Source organism: Callionymus lyra, chromosome 1, assembly GCF_982586985.1.
Source record: "Callionymus lyra chromosome 1, fCalLyr1.hap1.1, whole genome shotgun sequence".
NCBI classification, from domain to species: Eukaryota; Metazoa; Chordata; class Actinopteri; order Syngnathiformes; family Callionymidae; genus Callionymus; species Callionymus lyra.
The window spans coordinates 9,165,411-9,182,901 of record NC_141818.1 but is presented as its reverse complement, the minus strand read 5'-3'; the positions used below and the strand labels follow the sequence as shown (position 1 = coordinate 9,182,901).

Genomic DNA, 17,491 nt, shown 5'->3' with positions numbered 1-17,491 from the left:
GACACATACTGGCCCAGAATCAGAGGGAAAAGAGAACGAGCGATTGCCCAAAGATTTACGGCCAGAAGAAAGTTGGATTTGTGCTGCGTGTATATATCACACTCACGGCAAAAGTATTGGAATATTTTTCGATTTATTTGACAATCATCTACCGTGGACTTCATCCAATCAGGAAACTTGATCAGATATTGATCAAATAATTCAGGTTATGACACGTGATGATGAGAAATCTACTTTAAAAAGTGATTTAAGGCGAATTATGATGTGTTTTTTGAACGACTTATCTCTTTGCTGACAAACTACAAGAATGATTTGCATATAACACCAGTAAAAATGTCAAATCAGGTTAAGTTAATACACAAAACACACTCACAGAAATAATTTAAGGGACTAAGAAGTGTTGGACCCTGAAGGGCATGGATGGTAAATTATGGATGCGATGATCGACACCTTCTTCAGAGAAATATTAATGACCTCAGAACTCTTTGAGGTAAAGATCAATAAACTGTTGGTTTTTTTCATCGTAAAGGACTATGTCAATAAAAATGGCGTACATTGATTTACCATTATTTATTCACACACTTTCTCCTCATGGGTAGAAGTGAGCTATGTCTTTAGCCTGTTCTGACCGCGATATACCATCGGTCTTATAAGTTCAGTCGAGGCAAGAATTACTTATTAGATTGAGGTAAGGGGGTTTCGACAGCAGGATTGTCTTAGCCCTACTCTACTCTACTTGACTTGACTCTACCCTGTTTGTGTTGCGTTTCTACGTTGAAATTGATACTTATTTTAGTACCTGGTGATGGTGTCACAACACGATTTGGAGCTTATAATCCTGTGTGTTTAGTTAATAACGTGTTTAGTTTATTTACTTTAATAAACAAGAAGGATCTGTCTCGCCTGCAGTTAATACAAAACTCTGCAGCGAGAATTCTGACCCGCTCTAGTAGAAGAACTCACATTTCTCCGATCCTTGAAACTCTTCACTGGATGCCAGTTTCTTTCAGGATCAACTTTAAAATTCTGGTTTTACTTTCAGATCTATTCATGGTCAGACTTCTCCTTACATCAGTGATCTGATCCAGCCATGAGAAGTCCGTGAAGAAGTTTTGTGTTGAATAGGTTGATGATACAGGAGCTCTTATTTTCAACTTCTATACAAGATAACTCATGGTTGGATGTCTTGTCATGGTTTATATTTGGCCCCTGCTTGTTTTCACTTCGTCAAATGTGTCCTTTCTTGAAAAAGGTTTGGACACTCCTGCACTAGAGACATTGCTGCCCCCGAAATTCCCCAGAGACGGTAACAAATGGTGTATATAGAAGGACGAGGATGGACATCAAGGGCCCCTTAGGAGTAATTTTACCTTCTTCAAAGGAGAAAAGGGAGTCTTAAGTAAGAATAACTCAAAGCTGGAGCCACTTATATCTGTGAGCTTGATTTTCTTACTTCGGGTGACAAATGGTGTCATAAGTGGGATGGCAGATACAGAACCAACAGGTATAGTTTATGGAAAATGCTCAGACAGATATTACAAATGAATATAAAGATGAGCTACAACAAGGCTGTCTATTCAGAGTGAAGCTAACATGCTGTCGGCCAGATATACAGAAATAATACTGGATATCAAAAAGTGATATTTGTTCTTCTCCCATCTTGAAATCTATTTCTCAATATGTCTGATTTCCTAAACGACTTCACCTTTAGCGGAGACAACAATTGTTTCCCGCTATCGGTACCATTTCCAAGTTGTCTACGGTGCTGGTGGGAGTTATTATCGTTGACAAACAAGTTATTATTTTGTTTTTTGCTCCTCTATGGTGCCAGAAAAGTGGCAGCTGGCTGAAGAGCGGAAACATACTGAGGCTCATTTAAATTATTCCGCGAAGCAGTGCGAGGACTATTACCAAGATTTAAGCTTTATTGAGTGGCTTTTTCTGTGTTTTACTGGGATGTATTTGTGATTTGTCGTGTTCGCAGTCGCTTTCAATTACTCAAGGCGCTCCCTCGATCCAACCAAACAGGAATGACAAAGGCATCTTAAGATGTAAAACAGGTTGTTATTCTTGGCTCCTTCCACTGTGTCCTTTATCATAAAATGTCAGCTGCCTGGAATGGTTTTCTCCTTTACGTCCCGTCCGAACAGACATCGACGTCATTAACTGACAGACCCAAACTTTATTTCCACTGCAGGCACCCCGAAAATACTCTCCCTGGCTGCCATGTCAACTTAAATTGGTGAAAGGATATATGCACATATAGACTTTGAAATGACTTTTTAATCAAAATTAATGAATAATCTAGACAGATGGATGAACTTTATTGATCCCTCTGGAGGTCTCCTTCGGGAAATTGTTTTTTCCAGCACAAAGCAATGATGATAGATTCATGAAACAAGAACAAAGTGCAATAAAAAGAAAGTGCAAGATGACACAATCTAAATATATATATATAAAAAAGAACATAGATCAAAGAAAAATAACAAAGAAAAAGGTACAAATTTTTACATAGAATAGAAGTCCCTGAATCTATTAGTGTTGCATCATGGGAGGAGCATTCGTTCACTCCATCTGCTTCTCTTCTCACTGATAACAGTGTTCAGATGATGACTGTCATCATCCATGATGGAAAGTAGTTTGTCCAGTGATCTCCTCTCAGCAACTGTCACCAGCGAGTCCACCAGTCTATAATCTTGGGGATTTGTTCACTTAATTTGGTGTCATTGCACAAGGAAATAATGTTGCTATTATTTATGACTAGATAATATTACAAGGACATTTAAAAGATTGTGTGAAATATTCCAGAAAGTATTTGGTATAACATCCAATTAAAATGAATAACAGAAAGGCATACAGCAATAGCAAAACAAAGTTAAATATACATAAATAAACGATTAAATCTGATTACAAAAATTAATTGCAACCTTACTTAATAAGAGGTTCTTCCAAAGTGGCGGATCTATTAGTTACATTTGTTCTGCTTTTGTACAAAAGTAAAAACTAAAATTTCCATGAAGCATTTTTGTAAACTGGCAATTGGACATCCGATAAAATAATCAAAGAAAGGTATCCAACAATCTAAAAAGGAAAGTTAAAGATGAAAGAATAAAAGGACACTTCTGACAGTAATTATTAAGAAAAAAGTGGCTTTGTTCTATTAATCTGTTCTGTGGATAAATCACATTTTTGCTCAATAAACGCTTAATAAAACAAAACTGCGAATACAGTAAAGCATTTAAAGGAACTGGCTAATGAACATACAATTGAAAAATTATATAATAACATTAGTAAAAACAGAACCCCAATTGTTAAAATGTATAATTTGCCAAAATACATTGAAACCCATACTATATAACAATAGGTACTAAGAATATCTAAATATATTAAAAGAAAACACTTTTCAAATCCAATTTAAAATGGGTTATCTCTTGTAATATTATATTAATAATAATACTCTTTTTGCCCCTTAATATTCTTGGATGCATGTTTTATCCAAAAAATATCTCTCATAAAATGTTGCTTCATTTGTATCCATAACAACTACATTTACTAAACCTTTGTGTTCTAACAAATGCTTCTGCTCTGTATTTTTAGTTACTAAAACCCTCTATCTTCTTAACTGAAGAGAGATAAAAAAAAATGAGATAAAATAGCACTGATACATATTCTTTTGTTTTTCTTTATTTTTTCACATTTTGGTTGATGTTTTTTTGTTTCCCTTTAGGCTGTGTGTTGTTTCAGAACATCCCAGTGGAAGTGGTCTCAAGCTAACGGAGAAGGAAACACAAGACGCTGTTTGCTTGTTGAAAATAAAAAAGAGAAAAGAGGGCGAGAGGAGGAGGTGTGGGGGGAAGGGTTGTAAAAAAGTCTGATAGGAATATTTAAAAGGCTGGAAGTCAAAAAGAGGTCACCAAGTGTCCAAACAAAACCAGAGAGTAGGGATGGAACTGAGACAGGTATGAGATGCTTTCTAGGAGACTTTAAGAAGCCCCCCCCCCTCAACCCAGTGGATGAATTATTCAGACGGGGGGGGTGTGTCGGCCATTAACCTACATCTTCACACAATCACGCCCCGACATCATCCTTCCTCGAGCGCACACGCCAGAAAGTCTTTTTTCAAGACACCAGGAAGGTGGACTAATATATTGAATTATTTCATAAAATAATATTTTACAGCTCAAATAGAAAAAAAAGTGTATATTAAATGAATTTATTAACCCTATTAAAGTTTGGTAAAATATTAAAAAAGGGTCAAAAGTAGAAGCACAAAGACAGAAATCACCTCTGCCAAGGAGCTTCTTCACAACACCAGGGGATGGTTTAGTCGTCAAGTAACTTCTGCATGAGTTGTAGGAGGAAACTAGTGATCAGAGGACGCGGAGAAGTTAGAAAACCTGACGGAAAAAAATGTAACTTCTGTGACCTCGCTCGCTAACGTCGGCTTCAAACCTCCGTCGGACGACCGGAAGAAAGTCCGTCAGTGAGAGCATTTTTGGACAATTTTGAACCGCTCGCCAGACTTCAAGCACTTCAGGAATAATCAAGCGGAGATGTTTTCGAACGGCTCGTTACGTTAACAACCGGAGACGGTGTGCGGATATCTCGGGCCTTGAAGTCCCGACATGTGACCTCCGGCTCTTTTCCTCACCTGGGCGCCGCCACACTCCTTCGTACGGACTCAAGGCGGACGTTTTCTCTTCTCACTGCGGGTGTAGAAGTGACCACCTGGTGTGAAACGCACCTCAGCATGGAGACGCCCCAAATATCTTTAGCTTCATCGGATTTAAAAGTCAAATTAGATCTCGTCCGCTCAAGTGTTCGCTCACGTGGTTGTTGTCACAACATTGTGTGTAACAACAGCAGGACCTGACCTTTCAGTGTAAGACCATTGTTTGGATGCAGGAGACAGGAGGAGCTAATAAAATATTTACTAAATCATTATCATTTCATGTGGATATTGCAGGTTGCCGTTCATATGTTGACGCTTAAACCAACAAACTCTAGACGAGAGTGTTAGAGAAAATCTACTTAAAGTGCAGCAGGTGCTGCTGAAACTCTTGCTACAGTAAGAATGTGTCAATCATTGAATCTTCTAGGAGTCTCAGAAACACATCATTTGACAGATATACCATCAAGGTAGTTTTTTTAGGAGGTTTCTCCTGATTCATATGTATCTTATTGTGCAAAATACATGAAGAAAATAGTCAAAAATAAGTCAAATTTTCAAATATATGAGGCATTTTTTAGAATCTCTGTGCTGAGTTCATACCTCTGCACGACCTCTCCCATTAAAGCAGCGTTTGGCCACCATTTGTTTTGGGACCCCAGACTGGTTAAATGTCAACATATTTTCCCAGTTCCGACCTTTTAAAGTGTGGCAGAGAAACTCAGCGAAACAATAATAATAATTATAACACGACCAGAACGGTAATTGTCACCGTTTTGATGGCTCATTTCTTGATGAACCTTTGACCGACACAACCGTCTAGACGTGTCAAGAGGCCAATGTGATGGTTACGTTCGAGGAAATCCACTTATTTTTGAATAACAAATAATTCATGGACTGATCCGAGGACCACAGCCTTAAAGCACAAAGATACATAAAGTTCCCATTGCGGTTTAGTCCGTTGTTTTAATTTTAAAACTTGCACTTCAGAAATGATTTGGATGACTAAATGTTGTTTTTATTTTATCAAAGCATTATTCTTTATATTGACTGACTGCCGTGGTCTGTCAGAATTAATTTGGAGGATAAATTGAGTGGGTGTTTGACCAGTACACATGTGCAGTGAAAATATTTTGATCCTCTATTTGTTTTTACAGCAACTAGATTTGGATAAAAATATAGCGTGGAAAGCGATCTGGGAAAATCGGGCGATCCATGTGTGCACGTGCGTTGCATTCAAAATACACAACTTTATTTATATAACCGGTGACATAGCGTCTCTTCGAGTCTCACAACATTGATTTTATGAAAGATGGAAATAAAGAGGAAAATAATTTGTAGATTAAATATACAGAGACTCAATTATTTGTTTTCATATTTATCTTTCATAAAGTCGATGCTTTGAGACTCAATGACACAATACATTCTTAACAATGATGTTTTTTAGATTTACTCCAAAACATCAGCAAGTTTTCTGCGACTGTACAATCAGTTGAAATTGATACTTATTTTAGTACCTGGTGATGGTGTCACAACACAATTTGGAGCTTATAATCCATGCTTTTAGTTTATTTACGTGTCTAAACAAGAATAAGCTGTCTCGCCTGCAATTAATACAAAACTCTGCAGCGAGAATTCTGACCCGCTCTAGTAGAAGAACTCACATTTCCCCGATCCTTAAAACTCTACACTGGCTGCCAGTTTCTTTTTAGGATCAACTTTAACTTTGCTGGCCAACACAAACTTTCCCTGTAACATCTTAATAGTGATTTTGATTTTAACCAGTAGTAGTACTTTCATAAAATCGATGTTTTGAGACTTGAAGAGATGCTATGTCACCGGTTATATAAATAAAGTTGTGTATTTTGAACATGGATCGTTGATTTCCCCGATCGTGTTCCACGCTATATTTTCGTCCCAATCTTGTAGCCATAAAAACTCGGAGGATCGAAATATGTCACTGGTCATTCGTTCCCGCGCAGATTTTTACGGATCGTGTACTGACAACAGATATGTCGTTAAAGAAGGTGCTGCCCCCTAGCTGAAGTTCTAATAATAACAACCTGTGGTGATGAGTTTATCTGCCATATTTGTAAATACATTACTTTCATTAGCAAAAAGGAAATGTCAAAAGTTTGAGCTGAACCCTTAGTTTCTTTGCAGAGTGTTGGTTCCCATCCCTTCTCCTGTTTCCATTTGTCTAAGACGTCTCCATATAGAGCAGGAAAAGCTGCTTGTGTTGTGTCTAAATTAGGCCGCTGGGATTTAAAAGTGTGTATTTCAGAGCAGACACACATGATGAGCTGGTTGATGAGTTGAGCAGAAACTTTATTTTACTGCAGAAGTGTTGTTGTTCCAGCAGAAGCTCCCGCTGTCGAAAAAAAAAGAAGCGTCGAGCGGCCGTCAAATGAGTTGTGCAGGTGTTCGCCACACTTGTCCAAACATCATAAAGTCACCACACGTTCGTCACTTCTGCTGCTGCTGCTGCTGCAACAATATATGTATCGGCGTAAATCTACCGCCTTGTTTTTGCTGAGCGAAAGTGTTGCTTCCGATCGTGGTGTCCACTACACGGCAAAAGACTTTACACATGCACACGTGCACGCTGATGCACTTGACCATGAAGCTGATGAATTAATCATGAGCGCTGGATCTGAAAGATGGATGAGGAGGGGGGGGGGAATATATTTGTGCATAATGAACAGTCCTGGTCAAGACTTGTAGCCACTATTTATTTAAATGATTTTTTTTTTTTTTACCTCTTCTTTGATTTACTGTAGAAATGTATGACATTCCGACAGCAGATGCTGATCCGAAACGTACACTTTAGCGCCGCCATATGTCCACATTTAAAGTGTGTAACTCACTGCCTGTACAAACAGGCACGCACACTAGACACGTCGAGGGTGGGGAAGGGGAGCCACGAAATTGAGGTCAAGACAGATGCAAGGAATATTTCATTTGAGGAGAGAAGCTTTCTGATGTAAATCAGGAAGCACACTGAAGTCAATCCAGCCGCCATGTGGCGTCGAGGGATGCATCTGTGTAGATAACAAACACATCTTTACAATGATGGAGTAATGATATAGAAAAAATGAAGTCTTTGCTGCAAATTAATAGTTAACTGAAGCTCTAGAAATGATGTCGTGGATGTTTGTGAACTTGTTTGCAGACGACCTATTAGTGATCGATGAGGTTTCATGACACAGCTGATGGCGTTTCGCTCTAAAAACATAATTTACTTACTAACTTGCTTACAGTAGGTGGCGCTGTGACCTTTCATTTAATGAATTTAGAGTAGAGAACGCCATCTAGAGGCCGTTGGAAACACTGTGTATCGTGAAACCTCATCGGCTGTTTCATTAAAACCTCATAACACGTCACTACTACCGATAGTTCATCCTGGAATCCTAATATTCATAAAAACTACTAGAAAACTGTATTTTGTGATTTTATTCTTCATCACATTATTCAAAAAATGTAGTTTAATGATTGTATATTTTGCAGTCCTACAGTGCATGATGGTAATATATATTGTTGTTTTTGTTTGTTTTTCTTATTTCATTTTATTTAATTGCACTTTGGCATGTTGGTGTATGTTTTTAATCGGGTAGCTAGTTAAGCTAACTGACGTGCTAGCTTGCACTTAGCTAACTCGACAGCTGCTGTCACGTTTTTACATTTTCTCTTTTTGAAATAAATAGGAACTGAAATGTAGAAAGACAAAGTTGGCGCTCAACCCTTCTCTCTCTGTCTTGTCGAATAAAGTCTGTGGAGTAAAAAGCTTTTTTTCGAGATTAAAATATATTCCGAATCAAATCGTACTTGAGCCGCCGGTTTGTCTGGTATCTGACAGACTCACAACAAAACAACTACAAAAACCTGACAACTAGGAATACATGATGCTTGATGGACAAAATTGTCGTCCGATTTTTCAACACATATCTTTAATAAATAAACTCACTGCTTGTTTTATCGTCTATTTTAACTGTATTTATGTTTGCACATAACAATATCGACATGTTTATATTTTGTAAAGTGGTTGTTCTTTTGTTGTGAGTTGTACATTTTATTATGTTTTATTTTTTCTTTGTGTAACTTCAATATTGTATTTTAGTTCTTTTGTGTTAAAGAGAACATTTTATTCTTTTGGTAGACAATTGTGGCATAAACTAACAATTTTACAACCAATTTTGTACATTTTTAAATACCTCTTGAATGTCAAGTGGTTGCAGAACATTTGAAACAGCACAGGAAGGAAGTACTGATTAGAAACATGGATTTTTTTTTCAGTCAAAGCATGACATGATTGAGTTTGTTTCATATCTTCGTGTGGTTTCTTCAAAGGTTTCTTTTGAACTGAGATCATTCTTTGTGCAGAGAAAAAATGAAATTCATTTCACTTTCTCAATAAACAGGCTGATTTATAATGTGTCTTTTATTTGAATGGCTGTCAGTGTGTGCTTATCCATGCAAGTATGACATTCTCAGCATATAAATCCTTCAGAAGAGGTTTCCCGGTTTGCACACGGTGAGTTTGGACACAAGATAAGGAAGTGATGCCGAATGACGATAAGAATTAACAGTACTTTGGAGAAACAAACAGTTCAGAGTGACCGTAATCACATGACATTGTAAATAGATGCCTGTCAACCATCCATCCTTACTGTAACGTTTGTCACTGGGTACAAATAATATAAATAATATTTAACGACCAACCGAAATATGGGGAAAAATGCTTTATTCTACACTTGTGTTTGTGCCATTCCTGACGTGATACACACATCAGGAATCATTTCAATGTTGTTGAATCAGAATTTAGTGTGTGTTAATTAAAATTCAACAATCGCATGTTGAATATTAATCTATTATCCTTGGGGATATCATTGTGATTTCCTCGCGTTGAGCTAAGAATAAATTGGTGAAAAATATCATCAAAACACTTTTGAATGAATTTCATGTTTAGTTTGATCATTTTAACCAACATCTGGTACATCAACGAGTGCTTTAATATATTTCATATATCTAAAGAGATATTAATAGAAATAAATGATGTATTTCCATTTGAAATGTTTTGTAAAATTAATTTTCTTATCTCATGACCCATAACTAAAAGAAAGTTTGCTTAAAACAAAGAAAATGAGGCCAAGTTATGAGACGTGTGACGATAGATAGATGCCTGTCAATCATCCATCCTTACTGTAACGTTTGTCACTGGGACAAATAATATAAATCAAATGTAACGATCAACAGAAATATGGGGGGAAATATCATTATTATTATTATTATTATTATTATTATTATTATTATTATTATTATTATTATTATTATTGTTATTATTATTATTATTATTATTATTATTATTATTATTATTATTATTATTATCGTTATTATTATTATTATTATTATTATCATGAGTATTATTATTATGATTATGTCAATATTTGGGTAAGAACTTTTCATGAACCTTTACTCAAAACAATGATGAGCTGATGTGAAGGACATTTTCTTTTCTAATGTCTCTCTTCCTGTGTGCGTCTTCCAGGAAGGCAGATTGTGGGTTTAAAAAACAGGAAAGACATTTGTGTAGCAACTGGACAAAAAAAAAGGTTTTGTTTATTTGGACAAAGTCGGAACGTGATCTCTGCAGTGGTTCGGCTTCTTTGTGCTGATGTTCGCTTACTGTAAGGTCGAGGAAATTCGATCCTGCGACTGCATCGCTCTGTCTTCTGTCATTTGCTTCTCGTTAGTCGCTGTTTTAAACCCTAAAGCAATCTTTTTTTTAAAAATGGAAAAAAAGACCCTTTTCTTTTAACTTTATTGGTAAACTGAGATCTTCTTTCACTGGTTTGTGTCTGGGTGAGTGTGCAACATAAAACCGTAAGTGCTCTCTGTATAGATGTAAATTAGAGACTGCTTAAGGAAACTTGCATGCATTCCGTGTTCTTAGCGTGTTAGCCATCCATGTTGGCATGTATTCTTTCCTGTATTGGCGGTGAGGTCAGGCCTGTAGACTTGGATCAGTGTTAATGATTTAGTCCGACACGTTTTGATTTCCTGCATCTTTTTCTACAAACTTTTTTTGTCAGATTCTCGAGCTGCTAACCCTTAGCCTGGAGATCTACTGTCTTATTTGGTCGTCTTCTCCCTCTCTTCGCTCTGAACCGTGTCCCCCGGAATCAATAAATTACTTCCTGTGTTCAGAGGGGCGACAGCACACTTCAGAGCTCTTGGGGTTCACGTTACATTTGTGTGTGTGTGTGAGCATCAAGGGCTTCAGGGGTCACAGCAACAGCCTCCAGTACATTCCAGATCCTTATTATTCGATGCATGGACAGTTCAGCCAAGTTCCGGATCCGAGAGTCTCATCCGAGCCGAACATAAAATTCCACAATTATACGGAAACAAGTTCTTCCGCCGACTGACAGACGGGCCTTGACGCTGTTAAATCCCATAATAACCCTCACTACATCGATGGCCCAGGGCGATGAGCGGCTCTAAATGTCTTCGGTTTGAGTGAGATGTAACTGCAGAGATTGATTCAGTCTCTCGCTCTTTTACCTTAAACGCATCCAGGGAATATTCCCTTTCTCCCTTTTTCTGCAGATACAGATAAAATACTTTAGAAAGTTTTCTGGGAACAAATGAGGACACACAAAACACAAACAAACAGTATCAGGTTTTCCTTCAGCCTTTTGACATGCACAAATAGATAGTGTCAGGTTTTTGGGGTTTAGTTTATGAAATAAAAGCCAGATCTAAGCTTTAAATGTGATTCAATTTTACAGAACTTTGTCTGTGATATGTTCTGTCAATATTATTTTGGGGTTTCATTTTGTGTGAGTGGGGAATAAAAGTATTAATTTTTGCCTTATAGTGGCATATATTGACGTTAAACGGGTTTCAGGATTACATGAAAGGTATTTTCGGTTTAAAATGTATCACAATGTATCATTTTATATCACAAAAAGCACTTGACGTGAAAAGTCACATGACCAGTTCAACAAAGAAGTCAAACATTACTTCTATATAGGACAGTTTTTTGTTTTTTTTGCACTGTATTTTCACAGATTGAGATTTTTACAAGAGTTGTGAGCGACCATTAACGTAAATCTAACGTTTTGCTTTTATTTTGAAAAGCAAGTTGCTATTTCAGCTGGGAGGAGGTCACGGTACTGAGCCAAGACCACATGAGAAACCTGCAAGATGCTCATCAAATAATAATTTACGAAAGTAAATGTTCATTTAACAATTGTATTCGGACCATATCGTAACCATACGGACGACAAAGTACATTTAAAATATACATATTTTATAAGACAATAAATTGGAATTAAGAGGGGAAATCAGAAACCAAATTTTAGTATTTAAATTTAAAGTTATTTGCGAAAAGGAAGATAAGCCAACAGGAAGTGACACGTTTAGGAGATCTGGATAAGGGCGCTAATAGTCGTAATAGATAAAGATTCGACGGTGAAGCCATCGTCCTGCTGTCGTCCGTCTCTCCACAATGACCGGAACCTTGAGGGGCGAGTCAATGAGCTTTTATTGACGGCTGAGCCTGGGAGGCTTCTCTCCAGCAGACGGTCAGCAGCCTCGGTCTCCACCGGTTTAAACATCAGTTCCATGTCTATTAACAGTGTTGGGGTCACGACCTGACCCCACTTATGCCTCACCCTCTCGTGCTCGTCTCCCCCCGCTTCACTCGGGGCTCCACCTCTCCGTGTTTGGACGCCGGCGGTCGCCCCCGGCTTAACGGCGTTTATAACGATCTGACCCCGTGACCCCGTGTGTGTTAATGATCTTCAGCCCCGCCCACACAAACACACACCGACTCACAATGACCTGCTAAGATAATGGTCTCTGAGAGAAAAAAGGTAAACAAGTGAACTACGACATTGTCCCTCGAAACTTCCTGTTCCTTCGCTAATCAATACCGTTACCATGACAACAGCCTTCCCTTTTTTTTTCTTTTTTTTTGGTCGCTCTTCCTGATGTGAAGTACATTTCAATACATCACAATTATGCTTCGCCGGCCGAGGCTGGACGTCACCGGGGGGATCGATATATTTTGTCCCAAACAAACATGTTTGGAATCAATGCGATCCACGTGGGAATGTAATGGAGAGCCTGCTTGAATCTAATTTAAGGAGACAGAGACAATGACGGTGATTAGCTGAATATTTCCACTGAGAGGAAACAATAAAGCCTGCTACCGTCTTTATGGCTGTATTACATGGACCGCTGCCCGTTACTAGTATTGACATATTTGCGATTTAGAAGATGGGGGGTAACTCTAGACGCATATCGAGCTACAGTTTTACTCCCTCTGTAAGTGAAGCAAAAGTGAAATTTAAATCAAGATTTTTAACGTTATGTTTAATCGGCTTGGAAAGCGTTACAATACTCTACTATAGTGGCCTTGGTTCAGACATAAATGGTAGGTAAGAGACCCGAAAGCAACTCTTAATTCTGTGCTTTATTCTAACATTATTTTTCAGTAAAGGGCACCGTCCATTTTTGAGAAAATTTGAGGATTTTGTGTCTAATAGTCCTAGAAATATGGTAAGGACAATGATATTTAATAGCATAAAAAGCATAAGCTAAAGAAAAATTAAAAACATCGTCATCATTTCTAAAGGACCAGTTTGCCATCAGAATTGGACCGGTACCAGACCCGTGGTTTGAGACTACTTGTGCCACAATGAAATATTGCTAGTAATTTAGAAAGAAAAATGACCTCCCCTTCTTTTCAAAAAATATAATGTTAACATCAACATAAATATATGTCAATGTGCCTTCATTTTAGAAGCCATGTTGTTTGTGTTTCCTACCATTGTGTTTGTTTGTAAAAAAAATATCTTAATTGTGTGTTGCTTTCAATTATTTTGCACAGTGGAGGATGCGTTTTTTAATTTTTCCTATTGGCCTGGTTTTATCTGGATTTTGGGCTGAGTCTGGAAAATATTTTTGGAAAGGAAAGACTTATGTTTCATTTTTATTTTAACCAAGTTTACACAGTAATGTGGTCAGATTTCCAAAAACATTTTCTCTGAATGGTTTATTTTTTTAAAAATAAACCTGAAATAAAAAACACATAATTATCCAGCTAAAGGTAAAGTGTATCAATTTGTAAATATTTACCCAGAATCCCTTAATTGTAATCTTTTTGTGAGCTAGTGTCTGACATTTTAGTCTTCATCAGCAACCTTTCCAGGGTGTCCCGTGTCTCCATCTCATTGAAATACAGGTCGGTAGAGGATAAAATGGTTTCATTGTGATGTTGTGAATCACAGACACACACCTCTATGCATCTGTTGAACTCATTTAACCTCAGAAAAGGTTTTTTTTTTCCTCTCATACCTACTCGGGAGCCTCTCACTCATAAACACACTCATCACTCGTCCCGCTGTCGGCCGCACTAGAGCCGATACAAGGCCGGTGACAGAGGAAATGAACGATGTCAACCTCCGTTATAATTCAGCAGAAGCGACCTCAGGAGAGGGAATATATCTACTGTACTCTTTGCTCAAGGGAAATCAATCCGGACTCGTGTTCGCAGGCGTGTTGAGGGGGGGGGGGGGGGGGACTTCAGAAGGAAGCACATATCGCCGTGTTCCTTTAAATCCGAAGAATCCTTCAATGATGGAGATGAAAGGAAAAAAGAATGTCTTTCCCTCCATTACCGAGTCAGAGATAGTGCGGCGTGCAACCATCAGTCACATTTATTTTACAGTGGAGTAATTGAAACCGCCCAGCGAAGCACCTGAGTGATTAAGACTGTTTAAAGTAATGGCATCATGAATACTTCTTCAGTCAAATATCGCATTTCAACACTCGTTACGGAAGAAGCCATCTTCGTGTAGTCATGCATGAATTTCATAATAGCAATTAAAGCCTCTACGTTTCCGCTCTAATCACTTCTGCAGGATTTTAATGTAACTAAATTAAATTTCTTTCATTTCTGTGAGCTTTTTTTCCCTGAACAAATATCGTTCTTTTGGGCCAGAAATAATTGATTTCAGTGAAATATTTGATTCCTACTTTGAAGTGTTATCATTACAAGAGCAGCAGGTTTTTTGCGTTTTGTCCACTCGTGGCTTTTATTACGACCATCAATCAGGCAGACGAGGCCATTAACAAGAATAATGTGATAATTACCACCTTTCATTGATCATACTTGTTTGTAACTTTAAGTTTTAAACTTGTTATTTCCTCTCCGTCAGTCTAGTCTAGTTTTTGACCTTGAGTGACTGAGATTGAACAGATAAAGTGGTCAATTATTTTGTTTATCCGTTAGTGTGAAATGACGGTGGAGAGGAAAATCTACCACGTTCTACATTTGACTGGAGATTTTAATTATCCGACTTGATAGGAAGTGTTTGTGAAAAGGTTGATGTGAAATATTTTGCGACAAAACTTGTGTCATCATTAATAATTTGGGTTTCATGTGGAAGATCTATTTGATCTTTTGAAATGTCTTTTTAAAGATTTTTTTTCCCCATTATATGTTTTAAAAAAAAGTAAATGAGTTTAGGTTTTATCCAATACCCGTGATTAACCAGTACTTGAAATGGTGCCGATTCCTAAATGGTGCACGAAATATTTGTGGAGAATGAATGTAAAAAATGTCTAACTACTTAAAATAAAAATATGGTGCATACCTCTGCCAAGGAGCTAACTTCATTTAACTCAATGAACACATAGAATATACTATGAATCAGTGAAACAACTTAGAGAATCGTTGGTGCTCACAGCAACAAATAGTTTAGTGACCAGGAATTTAATTCATGCCAATAGCATGAAAGCACCCAAACATATTTTGTCAAGACATTTTATTTCAGTCTTTTTTTATTTTTAAATATTTTATAATGTTTTTCTTTTGCTATCTTGATGTAGCAACACTCAACAAATGAGTATGAGGAGTATCCCCTTTCTTTCACCCTGAAAGTGTCAGGGATAGGATATAGCCTGCCGTGACCTCTTTCAGAAAAAAGTGGTGGAAAATGAATGAATGAATGAATGCTGAAAAATGTATGATCTGTTGGCAAATGAGTGACTCCTTGTTGGAGAACCCACTGGCCTCTCTTGATATTATAGGTTCTACCTGGATTACGGAAGTTCCTCAAATGTCCAGGAACTTGACTTTGATTCATTCTTTTGGCTGCAACTAATAAAAGAAGCTTGGCCTCTTGGCCTCATGGCTCAGCTCTTCTAAGGCATAACAAAGATGACTTATGACTGAAGACGATGCACTGATCTGTCTCTTGAACACCGAATAAGGAGTATTGATTTCATTGGTCTGATCACACATTGAGACTTAATCCCAGGATCTGTCCTGGAGAAACTAGTCTTACCTTGAGCCTCATCAGATAAAAGGTGGACTTCCTCTCTTAATCCCCCCCCCATGGGCCTCCCTCTTGATGGTAGGTTTAAAAAAAAAAAATCACACTTTTCAAAACCTTGGTTCAGAAGACAATTGATCCCTCAACCCTTCAGAACCTCTTTCCTGATCCGAACTCATCGATCGGATTATTTCATCATTGAAGTGATGCGGAGAAGCTAATTGGACTTGATAAGACAACATATGTTTTCTAATTTTCAATTAGTTTGAGGCGTCTGACGTTGACGGAAGAGCTGACATGATGATGATACAGTATGTAGCCCGACATCCTCCTCTCCTCCTTCTGCCGTGATCAATAATAACTGCTTAACCTGCTCTCTTTCCGACTTCATCCCCTCAATCTTTTCTAATAAGAGCTTAACAACGTAATGAATTCTCCCGTGCTTTTACACCGGCCTCCTGGCAGACAATGATCCTCACATGCAAGACCAAGCCCGCATCACTTGTTAATAAACAACTCTCAGAGGAGCTTATTTGTGTTTCCTTCTCTTCCCTCTTCCCTCTCAGGACCGTCGTCTGTGATCAGCAACGACGACGACTCCGCCTCGCCTCTTCATCACGTCTCCAACGGCAGCAACACGCCCTCCTCTTCAGAGATGGGCCCAGACGCCGTCATCATCGGGATGACCAAGATCCCCGTGATCGAGAACCCTCAGTACTTCAGAAGCACCAACAGTCTGCTCAAAACAGACACATGTAAGTACTTCTCTGATGTACACGTACAACCAGATTGTAAAGACGAGTGATGGGCTGGTGAAGCTTCATTTGCTATAGCCACTTACGAATCTATGATTTTTTTTTTAACCACTTATTTTAATGGAACCTTACGTAGTTTTTAAGTAGAGGGGGCCACCTACTGAGCTCCTTATAAAAAGGTCAGTGTTTCATGAAGCTTCATCGGGTCACCACTAGTTGGAAAAGAAGAAGAAATTCTGCCATATCAACAGTGTTGAAGAGTAACTCAAGAAACTTGTTTAAACTTTGAGAATTAAGGTAGATAGTATTGTGCAGCCTGGGTTAGGGTAACTCTTAATCTATCCCTAACCCTAACCCTAACCCTAACCCTAACCCTAACCCTAACCCTAACCCTAACCCTAACCCTAACCACTAGTCGTAAAAAATAGAAGTAAAAAATAGAAGATATTCAAATGTCTGCCATATCAACAGTGTTGAATAGTGACTCAAGAAACTTGTTTAAACTTTGAGAGTTAAGGTAGATAGTATTGTGCAGCCTGGGTTAGGGTAACTCTTAATCTAACCCTAACCCTAACCCTAGCCCCAACCCTAACCCTAACTCTGACCCTAGCCCCAACCATAAACCTAACTCTAACCCGAGCCTTCGCCCAAACCCTAACTCTAAGCATAACCGAAAACCCTAACACTAACCATAGCCCTAGCCCTAGCCCTAGCCCTAACCC

At 38.1% G+C, this 17,491-nt stretch overlaps 1 protein-coding gene across 2 annotated transcripts in view; it reads left to right on the top strand.

The window, feature by feature from the left end:
* The window catches only part of ntrk2a (neurotrophic tyrosine kinase, receptor, type 2a), an 88,849-nt gene that overhangs the window by 39,715 nt on the left and 31,643 nt on the right, over positions 1–17,491 (top strand). For both annotated transcript variants that reach the window (XM_087792136.1, XM_087792145.1), the window contains one exon: positions 16,581–16,769. In XM_087792136.1, the coding sequence (XP_087648262.1) occupies positions 16,581–16,769 (189 nt within the window). The remainder of the gene's footprint in view (positions 1–16,580; positions 16,770–17,491) is intronic.